The 15,608-nt window shown below is 37.2% G+C and overlaps 1 protein-coding gene across 2 annotated transcripts in view; it reads right to left on the bottom strand.

The window, feature by feature from the left end:
* STXBP4 (syntaxin binding protein 4) overlaps positions 1 to 15,608 on the bottom strand; it is a 1,994,403-nt gene that overhangs the window by 623,133 nt on the left and 1,355,662 nt on the right. For both annotated transcript variants that reach the window (XM_044090468.1, XM_044090469.1), the window contains exon 15: positions 11,497 to 11,546. In XM_044090468.1, the coding sequence (XP_043946403.1) occupies positions 11,497 to 11,546 (50 nt within the window). The remainder of the gene's footprint in view (positions 1 to 11,496; positions 11,547 to 15,608) is intronic.

Genomic DNA, 15,608 nt, shown 5'->3' with positions numbered 1-15,608 from the left:
TGGTCCTATTTCATGTACATTAATAAATTTCTTTTTTTTTTCAATAATTTTTCTTTTACAATTATATATGACACAAAAAACAATTAGATCTTTATAACATGACCATAGGAGTATGTTATACATTAGTGTTAATACCATAAGATGTAGGTCATACAACACAATTATTTACACTATTTACAAAGATGCTTTCACCATTAGCTCGATTGTTATACAAAACAATACATATAATCTTAATACCCAAACTATGATTAGTCTCTCAAATCCTGTATGAGTTTCTAGGTTCCATTAAGGTGTATTCTTAAGTTGTTATGTGGTTGACTATGCTATTATATTAAAGGTTTGTTCCCAGATTTCTCTGGACTTCATGTTTTGGTTTCTTTTATCCATTACTATTTTGTGAGCTGAGATGTTTTATGGCTATTTGTTTAAAACCCTCCCAAGATATATTCTACATATCTAGCCATTTGAGAACTATATATAATTTCATTAGAAGAAAAATTATTAAGAGTGTATCTGCTTGTTTTTTGGGAATGTTAGTTGGAAGAATGTGTAATGAGGCAAATTCCCATGTTAATGTTGAAGTTTGGTAGCCCATCTTTTGTAACTGTACTTTGAGAGAATTCCATAACTTGTACACACAATTGCAACTCCAAAATACATGCAATAGGTCGGCTGTCTGGCCCTTACAGTGTGGGCATAGTGGTGACCTTGATGTATTGAATTTGTGGAGGATTGCAGGTGTGAAGTAAGCATTATTATTGATCATTAGCTGCGTGTAAGCTATTTTTTAAGTGGTATTATCTTCAGTGTTAAGCTAATTGCTTGTGTCATTTGTTGGTCATCTATGGAGGGTTTTAGTTTTCTCCAGTAGTTGGAAAAGAGAAGCTCCTTCTGGAATGTAATCTCGCTTATCATTTTATATGAATTAGTAACAGTTTTCCTTGTTGAAAGAATATTTTTCCAAAGCAAATTGCAAGTTTGTATGTCACTAGTGGATATACTAGTGTTTTGGAGGCAACTGGAACACAGTTCTTTGATTTGTCTTAGTATTACTATGTAAGATTTGGAAATATTTAAGCTAGTCCTAATTTCCTGTATTGTGCAATTAAGATATGGGAAGATATCTTGGCTTGTTTTGTCTTTTAGATGCAGTAAACATTCTAAGTCTAGCATTTTGTTATTTATTTTTTGGTTTGGGTTTTTATGGAGAGGTTGTAGTATTGTTATGGCTTGTCCGAAGTTCAAAGATTGAAACAGTTTTTGTGTTATGTGATAGAGTGTTTTAAGTGATCTAGAATGTTGTAAGTTTGTATTTCTTTTTGACTCAGGAATGTGAGTGCTTTAGGAGTGATACCTAGTGCTTTAATATATCTATAGTATATTGTCATCCAAGGAGGAGACCAGTTTTTCTTTGTCGGATCGTGTTCAGTTATTCTTAGTATTCTGTTGGTATTAATGATAGAGTAATAGGTTTTAAAATCCGGTAGATTCAGCCCTCCTTTGTTCTTAGGCAGTGTTAATTTTGGATAGGAAATTCTGGTTTTCTTAGGTTCCCATATAAACTTTGCCAGAAAGGTGTGTATTTGGTTAAAGAGTTTATTATGTATTGTTACCTGTGATGTCATGAAAATGTATGTTAGTCTAGGTAAATTCATTTTTATTATTGATACTTTCGCCATGAATGGTAGTTTTAGGTTGTTCCACCTTTTACAGTTTTGCATTATGTTTTGCCATTTTAAAGTAACATTATATTGGCAGAAATCTTGTTTATTCTGGAAAAAGGTAATTCCCAAATATTTAGTTTCTTCTTTCATTTTTGTGTCCAGAAGTGGTATTAATGGAATGAGTTTGGGTGTTTTTAAGGGGTAAATATTGGTTTTATTAAGATTTAATTTATAGTTAGACATGGTTGAGAATTGTTCAATTGCAGTTATTTTGTTTATATCTGAATTTGGTGTTATGTAGTATATGTTCAGATCATCTGCAAAAGCAGTGAGATAAATTTTGAAGTTGTGTACTGATGGGGGGTTATGGTATGTATTTTGTTTAATGTGTAAGAATAGAGGTTCTAAGTATAGGTTAAAGAGAAAGGGTGATAACAGGCATCCTTGCCTTGTTCAATTTTTTATCAGAATTCTATTTGACCATGTTTTATTAATAAATAGGGATGTATAGGGATTACTATAGAGAGTTTGGATGATCTGTATGAAGTTATTAGGTATATCAAAGTACGGTAATGTTTGGAGTAAGAATTCTATGTTGACCCTATCAAATGCCTTGTGAGCATCTACTACCATTGTATAGATGTTAGTATTGTTCCGATTTGCATAGGAAATTAGCACATCTAATGTTACTGTGTTGTCACTAGTCTTTCTATGTGGTGTAAATCCAGATTGCTCTGGAGAAACGATTTTGTTCTATCAAGTTTTTCAATCTATTCGCAAGTATTGAGGTAAGTATTTTTGTATCCAGGTTTAAGAGGGAGATGAGTCTGTAGCTGTCAGGGTTTTTGGGGTCAGCATGTTCTTTTAATATAAAGATGGTTTTAGAGGCACTGAAGTGAATATCATTTATTTTGTTTATTATGTAGTTAAAAATATAATGTAGTAGTTTAGCTATCAAGGGGGTAAATGCTTTGTAGAATTCTGAGGTGAGACCATCTGGTCCCAGAGCCTTGTGTGCTTTTAAGTGTTTGATTGTTGTGATTATCTCATTGATGGATATGGGTTCAGTTAGGGTTTTTTTTTTGTTGGTCTAAATCTAGTTTGGGGAATTTCCGTTTTTGAAGGAAAAGAGTTCTGTCTTCCTCTAATGTTTGTAATGTTTGCTCTCCATATATCTGAGAGTATAATTGTTCAAATATTTTGGCAATGTCCTCATTTTCTGTGAAGTTTTTGTCCTTGTGGTTTATTTCTGATATACTGGAGGTTGTTTTGTGTTGAGAGATAATTCTGGATAGAGCTCTAGATGGGATTTGTGCTTCTTCTGCATAGGTGGCTAGCATCCTAGCTTTGTAGAATGATAGGTTTTTGGTTATTAGCATATAAAGGTGTCTCTGCATTTTTAAGAGTTCTTCCTCTGTCTGCTTCTTATGGTTACTTAATAGTTCTTTTTCAAGATGCTCTATTTTCCCTTTTAGTGTCGGTTCCTCATTTAGTTGTATTTTTTTATAATATGCTGCTTTTTTGATAAATACTCCTCTAATTTGTGCTTTGGTCGCGGCCCATTCTATGTCCATTGGTACTTGAGAGTTAAGAGTATTTGCAAGAGATGTTTTTAGTATTTCTTCTACTTCTTTTATCACTTTAATTTTGGTAAGCAAATTGGGGTTTAATGACCAGTTATGCCCTCTATTCTCTCTATATATATTTTTGTCCCAGTAGATGTTCAGTGTGATTTTAGAATGGTCCGAAAAAAACCTGGTGTGGATAATCTTTGTTGGGTCCATGTTAATGAATATATCTGAAATTAAAAATAAGTTTATTCTTGACCACATTTTATGGCATTGCAAATAAAATGTGAACATTAATACATTTCTGTATTTCTGTATAACCACCCTGCTAACAAAAATACTCCTGCCCATAAGCCCAGCTGTCACTCACAGACATGACTACTTACCTTCACTCTTCTGAGTTACATGAAAATGTGTAAGTGAAAGAGAAGAGCTAAAGCAGGCTTGTGACACTCCCCTATAAGAAGCAGTCACATACTTCCCTAATCCTTCCAGCATGTTTATCTGTTACAATCACTGTAGTGAAAAGCAGCCAGTACAGAAGCACTCTTAGGTAGACAGAGTCAGTGACTAACCTGCTACTGCCTGCAAAGCTGCATTCACGTTCACTTATGTTAACTTACATTTCAGCTTCCTGAGCCTTCCTTATTACAAGTACAGAAATGGATCAGCTTACTGCAGTGTTTTCATTCAGACTACCAGCTCTCTGATAATTTACAAACCAAGGCATATCAGATTACAGTCTAGATTTATTCAGAGACTCTGATGATTGACAGTTAGGCCATATCTTGTAACACAGTGTTTTAATAATCAGTGATGGCAATCTACTGGAAGTCATGTTTTGTGCACCATGTGGAAAGCAAAGTGGATGCATTTAGAGCTGTGATGGTAAATTTCTTTATGTGTAGTAAATTAAACCTATTGTTCATCATGGTTTCATAGGTGTATACCAGGCTAATGAACAGTGGGGCCTTTATAGGCCTAGCCATGGAACCCAAATGTATCTCACAAACTATTTTGCCTTAGAGATTGCTTTAAGTGATGTATGTTAGGTTATGATTTAACTGCTGGCCCTGTCCGTCAGAGACATAGGTGTCAGACCAGGGGTGAATTTCTGATTTCCCATTCACTGGTCTGGGTTATGTTTGAATGGGTTAGTGAAGGGCTTTGCTTCACATGGATTATTTTAAAGAATGTGTCTTTCGACTGCCTGAGCAAATTTAACACTAATTTTAAAGAAAAGGTACCTACTTGCTCTCTTACAAAAGAGTTTTGTCAAAAGTAACATGGCACTGTCTAAATGTGTTTCAAGAATCCTGACAGAAAACTGTTGCCGAAAGACACAAACTGACATTATTTAAATACATTATCCATTTTTACTGTATCTCATGGTTCTCACTGTTAAATATTTACCAATACTCTGTGAGGCTTTTATAAAAGGCATTGCAAAAATGCAGGGACAGCACATTTTTACCACTCCACTGCCTTGCTGTTTTACTGATATGTAGGCTATTGTGGAGTTCTTTGTTACTGACTTGACTCAAAAACTTTTAGCCTGAAAGATGTTTTCAATTTAGCATTGTTGATCTTCAGGTATGCTTTTTGCAAACGTAATGCTGCACTCACTGGTACATAATTACTGCAGGAATATCAATCACTTTTCATTGCTGGCAGCCTCAGTCTCAGCTTGTCTTTGGAGCTGTGATCCTTACACCAAGTGGAGGCTGAAATGTTTCACCTATACACCAATGATTATTAAACCAATCATACAGTTAAGGATGTATTCCTTTTGGACCTGCCATATCTTTAACAGTAATACCACACGTTTCCAAAAGCTTTCTCGGTTAGCCTGCTGTTTACACTTGCCTAATCTGATGGAACCTTCTGCTTACTCAGGAGAAGATGAAACAAACTCACAAAAGCTGGAATAATTCCACCAAGATTCCACAACGCAACAGGGTATAATAGCCAGTAACATTTATTCTGGTTCCACCAAGATTCCACAATGCAACAGGGTATAATAACCAGTAAAATTTATTCTGGTACGAGGATAAATTTTACTGGCTATTATACCCTGTTGCATTGTGAAATCTTGGTGGAATTATTCCAGCTTTTGTGTGTTTGTTTCAACTATTTGCTTTTTTTTGTGTTTTTATGACTCAGGAGAAGATAAATTAGCAATAAACTCATTTTCCTGCTGTAGCTCCTTAAATATAATTTATCCAGACTCATCTACCAATGTGGTCGTACCACTTCCTACAATGCTCTCAATGTACTTGTAAAGTGCTCTTTAATTACCGTTAACCTTTAATGCAGCAGCATCTCAGAACATATTTTAGCTGTCTTAACAGCTGCACTGTGAGACACGGTTGTTTACTTTGATGACTCATGCTTATACCTGGTATAGGCATGTTCCTACTGCCTTTACTTGTGTAACAGTCCTTCTGTTTTCTGATATTTTTCTCTAATCCTTTCTGTACAATTTATTATGGTTGAAGCGCTGCTCTTACATATCCTATTTTCTGCAATTTCAACCTTTTATGCATAACATCTTGTAATTAAAGTAGCTTGCCAGTTCTGATTTAAGTAAGTTGACCGATAACCAGCAAAAGATTCTATCCAAAAGCTGCAGCTAGGTTCTACATAGCTGTGCTTCCTTTCCTTCATCTTTCCCAGATACACCTGAACCTGTGCTGACATTCTTTTCCCAGGCACACCTGAATCTGTTAATTGGCCTAAAATATTTCTGATGCTCTCACTACCTTCTGCTTGAAACAATATCTATTTAAATCATCCCAGGCACACCTGAACTTGTGCTGCCTTTGCTTCATCTTTCTCAGGCACACTTGAACCTACTTGGCCTAAAGTATTTCTGCTGGTCCAACTACCTTCTTGCTTGAAACAATATTCACTTAAATCAGCCTTAGCTGCTCCCACCAGATAACATTCATGCCAAGTAAATGAAGAAATAAATGTGAATAAACATACAACAATGTCATCTGAACTGTTCATTGAAATAATTAAGTACTTTCATCCATTAAATTAATGTGACTTCATAATTATAACACTTAAAAGGTACACTACTAAATTTATAGTCAAAATAGATCACATGGCCATAATCATCTGACAGGTACACAACACTACAATACGCTCAATGAATACACTAAAACAAAGTTAAAATTTTTAACCTTAACAAAAAGCAGATCCAAATTACAATTAATCAACATGCATTCTTAAAATATAACTAATGAATACATTTTCATTAAGCCCTGGTCTTTGTGTAGCATTCAATTTTAGTTGCCATAGCAGCCCCTTGTATTCAGTTGCAGTCTCCCTATTTCCACCCTGAAAAAAATCTATTAACATTTTTACACACTTGTGCACACTTATTCAAGGCATTAGTGATATTCTTAGTTCTTATATTACAATCGTGTTTGAAGATCATCTGTTTTAACAGTCTCTCGGCTTACCTAATCAGAAAGACACCCTTATCAAGCAACTTGAAATATAAATAACTCCTCAGGCATAACAGTTACAATATCCACTACATCTGATAATCCTAGGATAACCTGGCACAAGCCAGCTGTTTCACTGATGAACTTAACACTGTTTACAGGAACCATTTTCACTTTCTTTTTAGTACTATTATTATTACTAATATTAAAATCATATTTCCTGTTCCATCCAATCACCAACCTTTCTTGCAAATTTTATTTATTTAACATTTATTTAGCAGGAAAGTCTGACTGTGACAGAGCCCATTTTCAGTGGAGGTCCAGGGAGAAACACTCCACCTTTGACATTTCTTACAAACAAAAACATGTTTCGCACCCAGAACTGCACATAAGGGATTCCCAAGGATGTTTATTTCTCAATTACTCTAAAAATATTTCTAAACTTCCAAATGTCTCTTAAAATATTTCTTAGTTCATCATCACATTTATTGCAGTAATACAGAGCTATAGCATTCATAAAATCTTTCTTTTTAGGGAAATCTGCAGATCTACATTGTGATTTTTTTTCACAATATTACCCAGTATTCCTGATGAATACCTTCAATCCATGAACATTTCAGCTAATCTGTTTGATTCATAAAAAAAAAAATCATCACTGTATATCAGCCTTGATAGCCAAACAGCCTGGTCATTGATCAAACTTGCTTCTGCCATAATGGGTGCAAACTAGAAAAATGAAAAAAAAAAAGAGAAATATGTGTTTGTTCTAAGTTTTCTTATTGATATAATATTTAGAAACATTGAGACCCGCCCCCCCCCCAAAAAAAAACTATATTAATAAAAATAGTACATGACACTTAAAAAATGTTAGTACTGTTTTCTATGTAATCAAATTTTGTTTTAATTCCTGTTCATCACCTTCTCACATTATTAAAATGTCATCTAGGTAACAAAGGTGAAGTTGTATACACCTCTTACAAGCATATTCCCTAATTATTTTTCTCTCTCCCAAAACCACATCACTATGTTGGTATACATGGGAGCACATCTTGCATCCACTGCCACTCCCTTCCTTTAATGAAAATATTCACCTTCAAAAATATACAATTATTATTAAGAACAAAATTCCACAAAATTATGTATTTTATTAACTTCCATATTAGTCAGGGAGCCATACAGTGAAATAATATCAAAGAACCATTCCAAACCCTCTGTGTGGGAAGAAAGAGAAAAGTTCCCTCACATCTGCAGTTATAAAAAAAGCACTCTCACTAAATTCCAGTGTGGCTAAATGTTTTAGAAAATTCCACTAGTCCATCAAAGCAGATCATCCTTAAAAAAGTTTTAAGTCTAGTGTCAATGAAGACTACTAACATTCATGCAATTTTCTTCCCCTTCTGTTTCAAAGCTGAAGCACACAAATGAGAAATCTCCTTTTGTAAAACCTAGTATCTTTGTGATGTAATGAATAGTCAAGGAAATGCTATTTGAGTTGAATTTACAACAAGAACTCATAACAAAGCCATAACTTATGAAGTTCAGACATAGGATTTTAATGTTTCAATGTATAAGAAAAACTGCGGACTTCACGGGAGGTTATTATTAGCCTTATTCCAAAAGTTATTCATGTGGAGAAAACATCCCCATACTGAGTATCTATTCGAGCCATCCTTTAAACAACTTAAGGAATCCTCTTTTCTGACAACTAAAGAAGGGTTATACCAACAAGTATAAATTCTATAATTCTCTTTTTCCTACCTTACTAAATCCCTTATCAATAACTAACAAGAATTATTTATTGTAAGTAAAGAATAACCATTATTTATTATTTATTTATTTATTTCAGTTTGATAACCGGGGAGGTCCACTGGGCTCAGGAGCCCGTTTTCAGTGGAGGCCCGGGGAGAAAAGCTCCACATTACTTAGTAAAGATAAAAAAACAGGTAAAATTAAATTTAAGATCCAAACATATGGGTACATTAAGATAGAACAGAAAACCATAGGTTTTATGAATACAGGTAAAATTGTCATACAGAGACAGTTATGAGGTACAATGGTTACATAGCATATGAGTCATATATTAACATGGTTGGTTAATAAGGATATTTAGAATTTGAGTCTTGTTAGGGCAGAGTGGAAGACCAGAGACAGTATGGGGTACAATGGTAACATAGCATATGGGTCATAAATTAACATGACTGGTTAATAAGGTTATATAGAATTTGAGTTTTGTTGGGGCAGAGTGGAAGACCAAGTGTAAATTGTAGGGAGGGGGAAAAAGGGAGAGCAGACTATTTACAGTATTTACAATATATACAAAAGGCAGCAGAAAGAAATAAGTAGAATCATGGAACAAAGTGTAGGAAGGAGTAGTATGGAGATACAATTAGTGTTGACTATTAACCTGCATATCTGCAATAGCCTGGGTGTCAGCATCACTATAGATCTTAAAAGCCCAGTTCAGGTTACCAGTTAATAAACTATATGCAGTACTGTATTTATTTATTTATTTACTCACAATCAATCAGTCGAGTCTTTCTAACCAGGGTTGAACTGATCTACATGGACCCTTTTCAGGCTCAGCCTGGGAACAGACGGTACAATCAAAATGCAAGACAATACAAGCAAACATCAAAGATACACTGCAATGCAAACAGAGGTCAAAAAGTAATGCTATACATTGGCTGCAAGTAGTGTACGTTCAACGTTTTAAATCTCGATTCCTAACTGTATTTTCTCAGTGCTTCAATTATTTTAATAAAATACTTTGGAACTCATTCTATTATTTTAATATTTACATCTGTATAATTGCAAAACACATTCCAAAGTTCAATAACTAGTATAAAGGCAGTTTTAAACAATGGTTGTAAGACTTCTGTTTCTTGAACAAATGGTTCACATAATCAGTTTAACTGCACAATAACATCTCACTACAATCCTACTATTTCATCTAGTCATAATGTTACCGTTTCTTCAACCTTAACTCTCCACGATATAGCCAACTGAAATGCTCTAAACACAAGTCAACAACAGCATTTCATTTGCAAAGGGTCTTACCTAAAGGCTAATATATAACACTATGTAGATACTGTGCAAGGTATTAGTAGCATCATTTGGAACAAGCATGATACTCTTAATTTGTTACACAACATTTACTAAATTTCCTGTGCATCAGAACATCCTGTGCACAGACCATCTATATGCTTTCCTGACAAATATCTAAATGAGTAAATAACATCTGTTTCCCATTCTGGTCTCAGAAAATAGATTAAACTTTATAAGATTAATTCTACTAATGTGTTATCACAAATGGGTCTATTGTGTTACTTGACATTAAATACAAGTTACAAGAATCCTAAACTTGTGATATTGTATTACTTATCTATCCCCATCTCATCCTGTTGTTCCAAGGAAGCAGTTGCAGTCTCCTCATTTTTCTCGCTCTCTCTCTCCCATCTCTGCTAAATTCATACCACAGATGATCGGGTGACTGTAATATGAACCCACCTAGTCAGTACGATTTTTTTTACATATTTCCATTTTCAATAGTCTGTACAATACAGCCAACACAATAATGGCAGTATAAATAATTCTCCTTATTAATTTAATGGCCTTTGTTTACCTTTAAAGTACAACTAGACTCTGCCCCTTTTCAACAGAGGTCTGGGGGGTAAAAGGAGCCATCTAAGATATACGGAGGTATATATAGTGGTGTCTCCTTACAGCAAGAGGTTCTCCTGTTCGATTCTCGGCTGGAGCGCCTTCTGTGTGGAGTCTGCATGTCCTCCTCGTGGTCGAGTGATGTCTAAAGACATGCAGGTAGGTGCATGCGTGAATGGGTGTGCTTTCTTTGAAGGTTGAGTGTCAGGTTGGCAGTTTGGCACTGTAAAAGTCCACTGCCAATCATTAACAGACCGGAGTTCCGCTGTGGCGACCCCTATCCAGAAAAAGCCTAAAAATGGTTAAGTTAGCCGGCATACAAAAATTATGAGCATCTCAAGCCAGATACTGTGCAGCTGAAGTGATTCTGCTGGAAATTACCATATGGGAATCTTAGTGATAGCTAAGTGTTCCAATGTTTCAGGACTATATGGGTACAGAGTACGGCATTACAGCTGGAGCTAGTAGAAGATGCAGTAAGGAGGAGGAACAGCTAAGAAACAGGAGTTGTGCTCAGTGGCTAAAGAAAAATAACAAAAGCCAGTAACAGGACATAGCAGAACATCTACAAAAGGTAATGGCGACAGTGAGATGGAAGCTGTAAAGAAATTATGGAAAATGGAAGGAAATAACTACATCTTGATAATTACAAAAATAAAAACTGGAACAGTCTCCAAACAATGGTATAAAACAACAAAATACTTAAAACCGCTGTTAAGCAAAAACCACTGTTAAGCCAGAAGACAAGCCTTAAAACAACTATTTAGGGTTATTGTAACTTTATTTCGAGCTTACTTCAATAGCAATAGACTTCCTCGGTTTTGCAGGATAATGATTCAAGTCTTTTTTTTTCTTGCTATGGCCCACTGCAAAACACCACAACATTTTTCTTCTCACACATTTACATATGAGTACACTCAAGAAATGTTATTTCTTTGTCACCAGTGTGTAGTTCATAACCTTAGTAATTTCATAGTCAATGCCTGGTATGATATATTGAAGGAATGACTAAATTAATCCTACATTAAGAAGATTCTAATATATATACCTTGTAAAACGTTTCTGCAATATGCAAACAATGAAGTGGTTGGAAAAGGGCAATTGATGTGGTCTTTAGAGTACATTACAGTTGATATGAATTTTTCTTACCTTAAATTTGTTAAGGAGCCTGTATCTTCTGCAAGCACTTCTGGTATACTCTAGTTATAAGACAGTAATTAGGTTTAGAAAGTGTCCTTAAACATGAAGGTAACAATCAATAAGACACTTTTACAAATGCAATCAGGCAAACATTTACTCTGTTCCTTTACATCAAAACACAAATGGGCTATATTTAATTCAGTAATCACTGTCAGTCACTCATCAGATAACACATTTGCTTTTCTTTTGCAAGAGAGGTCATAGAATCTAATTTTTACTCCCACATCAGATTTCAGAGGCAATTTCCCCATCTGACTCTATGGTTGAGGGGTGGCTGCATTAATGATATGCCATTCTGGAAACTACATTAAACCAAGGTTAAATTTGCCTGAGTCAATGGTACATTGTGTGACTGTGAAAGAACTTGTGACTCTAGTCATTGAAGGGCACAGGTTCAAAGTAAGTTTATTAACACTTAACAAAAAAAATATATTTAACATTTACATAACCACAGCACAGTATATGACCTGTAACAGTTACCTGAGGCCAGTTACATGGTCAGACGGCCCTTTTTAGCAGAGACCCAGGCAAAAAGGGTTTACACTTAAGCATACGTGCACGCACACACACACACACACACACACACACACACACACACACACACACAGAAGGTATAGTATAGTTGTGCAAAATCTTACCATAACTTTAGAGGACATTCTCTTCTATATGCTGCTGTACCCATAGCATGAGGGAGTCTGTCTCTGGTTGGCCTGTATGTCTGGCCATTATACAACAGATAAATGCTACTGTGAAGGTACATGTGACGGTCCTTATCACTCAGCGTACGCTGGCCATAAATGGACATTAGGTATAAAGTGGACGTCAGCAAGTACTTACCTCGGAACTGAATGCTGCCAGGAACCAGTGACTATGGAGTGGGTACTCAGGAATCAGACAAGCGTCAGGGAGGCAGGGTGGGAGACCATACAGCAGCATATAGAAGAGAAGAAGATCTAAAGTTATGGTTTACACAACTATACTGTGCCCTTGTATTCATATGCTGCTGTATCCATAACATAAGGGAGAGTGCAAAAGCTCATGCTATTAAATATTGGGAGGGGGAACAAAGACATTCTCCATGAAGCCATGAAGAATGGCCCTAGCAAAACCTGCTCTGTACCTGGAAATGATGTCCAACTAGTACTGTTTAGTGAAAGTATGGACAGATGACCATGTAGCTGCTTCTAAAATGGCAGCTGTATCCAGACCCTTAAAGAAGGCCCAAGATGAGGACGCAGTCCTAGTGTAGTGAGCCTTCACTGGGAAGGGAAGCCTTTTGTCATGGGGTGTATAGCAAAAGAGATCCAAGAGGAAATGGTTTGCTTGGAAACAGGGTGTCCCACATGGCTCTTGGGTGATAGGAGACAAAGAGCCTATCTGATTTGCAAATAGATTTGTTTTTGGCCAAATAGTATCTGAGTTGTCTATGTACATCCAAGGAGTGAATGATCCTTTCACTGGAGAACTGGAGTGAAGGGAGAAAGGTAGGGAGATTGAAGACCTGATTTAGGGAATGTTCATTAACTACTTTGGGCATGAAGGATGGGTTAGTACGTAGACAAACCCTGTCCATGTGGAAAACTGTGAAGGGGGAGAGGCCATGAGGGCTTGTAATTCTGGGATCCTTCTGGCTGAAGTAATGGCCACCAAGAGAATAGTTTTCTATGTGCAGTGTTAGAGAGTGCAGTCCCTGGCTGGGTCAAAAGGAGGTAATGTCAGTTTTTTCAAAACAAAATTAAGGTGCCAAGGAGGGGGAATAGGCTTCCTTGGTGGCCTAATGTGCAGTACCCCTTTTAAAATGAGCTTGACTAGAGGCCGAAGAAGGCGAGGGAGGTAAGGATGCTGAGACGGCAGATAGATGTGCCTTAACAGAAGAGTATGACAAGCCAGTGTTCATCAGTTCACACAGATAAGACAGGACACACTGGAGGCTCTACAGCCACTGGTTAAGGTTCTTGTTTTAGATACCAAACAGAAAACCTTTTCCACTTGGATAGATAGGATTTTCTGGTAGTGGGTTTTCTGGCCTCCTGCAGAACCTGAAGCACGCCCTCAGTACAAAGGTATAGGTTCATAGGTAAGTACTAGACTATCGGCCCTAGGGCCTATACAAGCCTAGCCAAAAAGGTACCCTGGCTTTCGCCACCCAAGAAAATTATTTTCCTGTGCCCCTGTCGAGCAGAGCCACAGAGGTGATCCCTGGGGTGAATTTCCTATTTCCCATCCAATCAACAAGATTTTTCTTGAAGAGTGCTAATGAGGAAAGTACAGTTTTGTACCTACCATAAATGTAGATGTTCGAGTATAGACACTGCTACAGTCATTACACCAGGGTTATCCTGCCGTCAGGCAGTCCCACAGTCGGCCAGAGTTCCAAAGTCCCGGTCCGGCGTCAGTTGCTGTCGCCTAATCCCTGACGTCAGTGCAATAGGGGTATATAAGATGCAGCCGACGACATTTTCTTCAGTCTTTCTTGCCGCACGGTGCCTGAAGCAAAAGCAGTTCGCAAGTGCCGGTCGGCCGTCTCCTGAGATTTTCATTCCGAATCTAGAACCGAAGTCTTCTACAAAGCTAAGTACCCTGTTGGGGAAACTTTTTCTTGCTTCAGACCAATGTCAGTAAAAGTTAATAACTGTATTTCTTGTGGGAAGCAAATACCTCATAAGGATTTCCATTCCTATTGTATCCCATGCCTAGGCCCTGACCACGACGTTACTGGTTGTCGGTTTTGTGCTAGGTTTAACAAGTGCACTATTAAACATCGGTTTGATTTTGCCCAACATTATTTTGGTAGAAAATTCAATTATACCATGCCGTCGGAACTTCCAACGACCGGAATACACAAAAAGCGCAAAGACGAAGCTTCTTCTAGGCCAGTCACCAGTTCTCCGGTTTTCAGCGAGGCGCCTTCGCAGTCCCTGATGACCGCTTCTGTAGAACCACAAGCAGCCTCTGACTCCCACGTGGAGATGGCTGGGCCTTCGGACGCACAAGCTCTTCAGCCTACCGGACTAACTTTCAGAGGGATCCGGAGTAGCTGAGCAACCCACAGCTACAGAGGGTGTCTTTAGGCCTACTCAGTTAAGCATTAAACTCTCAGCTAAGTATAAACCTCCTTTAAAGTCAAAGAAACAAATTCCGCATTCTCCAGGACAGGCCTCCATGCCTAAGAAACAAATGCTCAAAGTGGCCGAAGACCTAATTACACTGATCAGGGGGTCCCATCCCCCTCCTGATAAAAGGCCTAGACAGGATGCAGCCTATGACTCATCCTACCAGGTGTCCATCTCTTCTGATTCATCCTCAGACTTAGGATACTCTTTACCCCCTTAATGAGGATTCTGATGCTGAGGAATTAATTCCATCAGCCTCACTGCCTGAGGACTACTCCTTTGGGGAAACCCTACATACCATGAGGGAGCATTTCCACTGGGAAGGCCAGGATTACACAGAATCCAAGAAAAGGCTCAGAGACTCCCTTTTATTACCTCAACACAGACCCCTTGCTATTCCACCAGTGTTAGATATTGTCGATATGTATACTGAATCCAGCTTAAATCCTGATTCCTTACCTCCAGCCCCTGTTAAATCTGACAGATACTACAGAGTCCCTGACTCACATAAATTTCTGTATAAAAGCCCTGTCGCTGGCCCTGAAACTATTTCTCAGGGACCTAAAGGAGTTAAGGCCTCATCAGCCAAGAAGCCAGTTCCAGAGCATTAGACAGATGGGGAAAGAAAGTATATACGTCTGTAACTTTAGCAATAAGAGCCTTAAATTGCCAGTTTCACATGCTAAAATATCAGCAATTTTTACTGTCTCAGTTAAAACAAAAAATGCTTCCAGAATCAGATCCTCCTAATTTTAAAGAAATGCAGGATTTATTGCATGCAGCTGAACAAGTAGGAAAGCATACTTTGCAATGTGGTTTTGATTCTCTAGAGACCTCCTGCAGAGCAGCAGTTACAGGCTCTGTTATTAGAAGACATGCTTGGTTAAAAGAACATACGTTACCAGATCATGTTAAAGGCAAAATTATTGGATGCACCTTTGCAGCAGG

This window comes from Protopterus annectens, chromosome 12.part0, assembly GCF_019279795.1.
Source record: "Protopterus annectens isolate FY-2018-M chromosome 12.part0, PAN1.0, whole genome shotgun sequence".
Classification (NCBI taxonomy): Eukaryota; Metazoa; Chordata; order Ceratodontiformes; family Protopteridae; genus Protopterus; species Protopterus annectens.
Note: the sequence above shows the minus strand (reverse complement) of the source record. Positions and strands in the feature narration are given on the sequence as shown.